Genomic DNA, 4,672 nt, shown 5'->3' with positions numbered 1-4,672 from the left:
TTTGTTACAATCTGCAAAAGATGAAGTATTTGGATACTTCCGGATTTTTATTTTAAGCAAACATCCTGTATCATAGGTACATCTCTGGGGTTTGTAACAAACTAAACAGCTGGAAAATCGGCGGTAAATTCAGCGAATTATGATGATTTTAGTGTGGACAGACCTTCTGCTCTCATACACAGACAGGCATTAGGAGACGCAGCCTCGCCCCTGGGAACATGGCGGCCGCGATGACGTGTTGACATAATAGGCAGAACTGGATCATGCGGCATCTAGTGTAAATATCTGTGATCAAGACAAGGGCGTAGTTTTAGTCACAGCCCCATATCAGTATTTTTGGAGGACGGAAGTGTCTCTACCAATATTTGAGCAAAGCCGTGCACATTATCTGACTGAGTGAAAGGGAGGGGCGATCTAAAGCTCCGGTTACGTGCAGATGTAATATTTGCTCCCAGACACGGAGGTGGTGACAACTGTCGGACAGCGTGCTGACAACGTTATGTTACAGTGGCTGACATCGGTAAAGTTGGAAAGATATTCACAGATTCGGAGCTTCCGGATCAACAGCGAAACGTTGCTAAAATATAAACGACGCCTCTTTTGTTTCACAGTAGTGTAGACAACAAGCTACAACCTCATTTTAATCAAAATGAGCCAGACAAATAACATAGGACTCAGTGTGCAGGGACCGTCTACAAAGTGCAACACTGAAAAGAGAGGCCTAATACAAAAATATTCAATAACCTTTGAGAAAAATATTCATTAACTTCATTCATATACTGTAGTGTCACCAAAATCACTTCATACAGTAATGGCCATCTGCTGATTGTATTACAACACTTACTTTGGGAAAAATATTCTTTTGTATAATTTGGGTGAATTTATATTATCTCTATCTTTACACTGATCACTGATTGATCATGCCCTAGGAAATAAACAAATACACAAGTGGGATGTTGATCTTCTCCCAAGGTAAAGTGGTCAACATGATCTCTGTTTCTGCAAATGAACACTCACAGATTTTACCTCAGGCCAGGGTTCTCAAACTCAGTGTTTTCACTAAGCGTGATTTCTGATCGACTGTGTATGTGCTGGTTTTGCAGCTTTCCCTCCTACATGTTTCTGGGAATTGGCCAGGTAAGTTGTCCAGCTGTGGATATGTTTCCCCATGTTCCTGTTTGTCATGCACAAGGGCACGCTGACTTCACGGTCACTTTGGTCCTTTCAGATGACCACCACAATTGTTATCCTTTATGCTGCCAAAAAGATCAAGATGGTCCAGTTTCAGGATTTGGACAGAAATGTTCTTTTAAAAGTAAGCATTTTTCATTTTTTCAACAATTTATTTGTTATTATTTGCTGTATGTATTTTAATTTCCAAAATGTGCCTTTATTTTCTTTTCAGATTTTCCCTCTTCCTTTGCTGTATGTGGGGAACCATGTGACAGGACTGGCAAGCACCAAAAAGCTCAGGTTTAATCAGTTTGGCCATTATGTATATTAATACATTGTCATTCTAAAGTTTCACTGTGCTTACTCATGTGGTCTTCCCCTCCCCCCAAAAAATGCTGTCTTCTGCAGTTTACCAATGTTTACAGTTTTACGGAAGTTCACCATACTGATGACAATGATGTTGGAAATATATGTACTAAGGTAAGATGTATTTTTCTGTTAGATCTTTTATATCACAGTTGCCCTGATCAGATTTATGACAGAACTGATCTGAAAGACATTACATATTATATGGATTAAAGGAGGTTTCATTGCAGGGTGAAACGCCAGATGTAAAATATGGAAGAGCTACATGTGATCTATTAATGCCAAAGACTGTTGTACAGTACTTTGACATGTGTTTCTTCCTTCCCACTTTTTTGTTTTTGATCTGAATGTTTCAGAGTTTGTCTTTCAGGAAAACATTTCCAAGACGCCTTGTGTACAGTATTTTGGCCATAGTCCTTGGTGCCATGGTTGCTGCATGGTATGGATTTTTGGAATTATTGAGAGATTGCTTGAGAACTAAACCAAGTGCAGACAGAACACCTGTGCTTTGCTTCCTTATTTCCCTCTCCTCTAGTTCTGACCTGGCCTTTGACATGGAGGCCTATACCTTCATCCTGCTCAATGATGCCTTCACTGCTGCCAACAATGTGTACACCAAAATGAAAGTTGGCATTGAGGTAACTTTCATTGCACATCACGTACAAATTGAGACAGTGTACTGTCATAATATCTAATCTATTTTTTTTTTGTGTGTGTGTGAAGGACCTTGGAAAATATGGTGTCTTATTTTACAATGCACTAATCATTATCATCCCTACTCTCTTGGCGAGTGCATCTACTGGGGATTTACATGAGGTACCTGCAGTAACTGAGTTTCTGACATTTTTGCCCAAAACTGTGTGATTTTCCTGCCTGACCACCTTGTATGTTTTGATCCACAGGCAGTTTTATTTGAGGACTGGGTCAATGTTACATTCATCATTTGTTTCCTTATGTCCTGTTTCATGGGGTATGTCACTCTAGCTAAATTCAAACTGTTACTGTCACATCTTTGTGGAAACTCCAACAACAAACTAATATTCTACAAATTATGCTTCCATAGCTCTTACATTACTGTCTCAGCCTACCCAGGTTTTAAAGACTTCTGTTTTCCCAGGTTTGTGTTGATGTATTCCATAGTCCTGTGCAGCTATTATAACTCAGCGCTCACTACCACAGTAGTGGGGGCAATAAAGGTAAGAACACACTGACACAGTGATAAACAAAAATGAAACAGTGAACAGTTGTCATTTGTATCTGTTCGGTTTCTGCTAACAAGATCATCACTAACCTGAATAAAAATTAAATTTCTAGAATGTTGCAGTAGCCTATATTGGCATCTTTGTGGGTGGAGACTACCTGTTCTCTTGGACTAACTTCCTAGGCCTCAGCATTTGGTAAGAATTCCGTTTTTTCCATTCTCGTGTTGTTATTTTTTGCTTATGTTTTTGACCAACATATTTTGTTAATTGTGGTGTACTTCACCTGACTACGACTGAAAATTGATGTGACCAAATGATCAAACCTTTGCAGGCACAATGCATAATATAGCCCATTTGTGCTAATAAATTCTTTTAGATCTTTGAAAATGCACCTTTAATTCATCCATCATCACCTCCACAGTATTCACACTGGAGCTGGGTATATGCCGTTTACAAACACAAATGTGAACCAAAAAGATCAGATCTGACAAATATATTACAGTTTATGCATTAAGGGTTGTAATGTAAGCATAGCCTGTTGCTGCCACTTAGTTGTTAATTAATTCTTTTCCATGCCTAACAGTGTATATTTTATCTTTTGCTTTTCAGTATGTCTGGTGGACTAGTGTACTCGTATCTCACCTTCAGCAACAAATCCTCTGGGAGCAATGCAAAAGGAGCACAGGAACTTAAGATCCACATTACAGAAGATTCAGCAGAGACGTGCTCTGCTAAATAGACAATATTTTAGTATCCAACACTTGGTGGCATCGTTCTAGATAAGAGGCCTTTATTGTCAATGCATTCAGTAAAGAAAGTCACTTTCGGCTTTTCCTGTTTTTTAGGGGTTGCCACAGCAAATCGTCACAGTGACGATTTGCATGTTGACATTTGGCACTTGTATTACACCAGATGCCCTTCCTGACACAACCCTGACTTGAACCTCGGCTGCAGCGGTGAGAGTGCTGTGCCTTAACCACTAGCCAACCAGGGACGGCTCCTGTCAATGTACAGTATTCAGTATACAATGAAATTGCAAGTGCTCGCCACATCACTATGGTGTTTAAAAGAACATACATACACTCAGTCACACTACACTCATAAAAACATTCTAAAATTGAAGAAAAGGATATAAAGTGCTAGGCCATAATATTGCACATATATCTGTTTTTACAAAAAAAAATATGCAGTTGGGTGTAAATAAGATAAACTAGCTGGACTGTTTATTAATGTGCTGTATGGCTACAGGAAAGAAACTGTTCAGGAATCGTTTTGTGTATGTTTTAATTGACCTATACCGCCTGCCTGAGGGCAGGAGGTCAAGGGTGGGAATTGTCTTTTAAGATAGTCTTTGCTCTACTGAAGTAGTGGTTTGCAGCAATGTCCTCAATTGAGGAAAGAGGGCAGCCAATGATTTTCTGCACTGTGTTGACCACCCTCTGTAGAGCCTTCCGGTCAGCCACTGTACAACCAGAGTACCACACTGTGATACAGTATGTTAATATACTCTCTATGGCACAGCGATAAAAAGCCACTAGCAAGGTTCCACACAGGTTGTTTTTCCTAAGGACTGTCAGGAAGTACAGGCGCTGCTGGGACTTCTTTACAACGGCTGAGGTGTTCATTGACCAGGAAAGGTTTTTGGATATTTCAGTTCCCAGAAATTTTAAACTGTGAACTATTTCCACACAGACTCTATTGATCAAGATAGGTGAGTGGTTGGCTGTGCACTTCCTGAAGTCCAGGATCATTTCTTTGGTTTTCCTTTTGTGTCAGGTTATTTGCAGAACACCACAGGGTCAGTAGAGGCTCTGAACAGTTCTTTTAGCACAAGACTGCCACATCACCAGTGCAAGAAGGAGCGTTACCGTAGGTCATTCCTCCCCACAGCACAGCAATCAGACTGTACAATACATCACTGCAGGGATAAG

The 4,672-nt window shown here is 40.0% G+C and overlaps 1 protein-coding gene across 5 annotated transcripts; it reads left to right on the top strand.

The window, feature by feature from the left end:
- Positions 1-38: 38 nt before the first annotated feature.
- LOC109953705 (UDP-N-acetylglucosamine/UDP-glucose/GDP-mannose transporter-like) lies at positions 39-3,616 on the top strand. 5 transcript variants are annotated; one of them, XM_020589178.1, is made up of 12 exons: positions 39-520; positions 1,104-1,137; positions 1,229-1,315; positions 1,406-1,473; positions 1,582-1,653; positions 1,910-1,978; positions 2,075-2,177; positions 2,263-2,355; positions 2,442-2,509; positions 2,657-2,735; positions 2,854-2,936; positions 3,351-3,616. In XM_020589178.1, exons 2-12 carry the CDS (start codon positions 1,117-1,119, stop codon positions 3,478-3,480), a joined length of 873 nt encoding a protein of 290 aa, XP_020444834.1. In that variant the 5' UTR covers positions 39-520; positions 1,104-1,116; the 3' UTR covers positions 3,481-3,616. The 5 variants fall into 5 exon arrangements, with proteins under 5 accessions (XP_020444834.1, XP_020444832.1, XP_020444833.1 ...); XM_020589176.1 differs by having other exon boundaries at positions 1,896-1,978; XM_020589177.1 differs by lacking the exon at positions 39-520 and adding an exon at positions 804-972.
- The last annotated feature ends 1,056 nt before the right edge of the window (positions 3,617-4,672 follow it).

This window comes from Monopterus albus, unplaced genomic scaffold (genome assembly GCF_001952655.1).
Source record: "Monopterus albus unplaced genomic scaffold, M_albus_1.0 scaffold1055.1, whole genome shotgun sequence".
Classification (NCBI taxonomy): Eukaryota; Metazoa; Chordata; class Actinopteri; order Synbranchiformes; family Synbranchidae; genus Monopterus; species Monopterus albus.
Note: the sequence above shows the minus strand (reverse complement) of the source record. Positions and strands in the feature narration are given on the sequence as shown.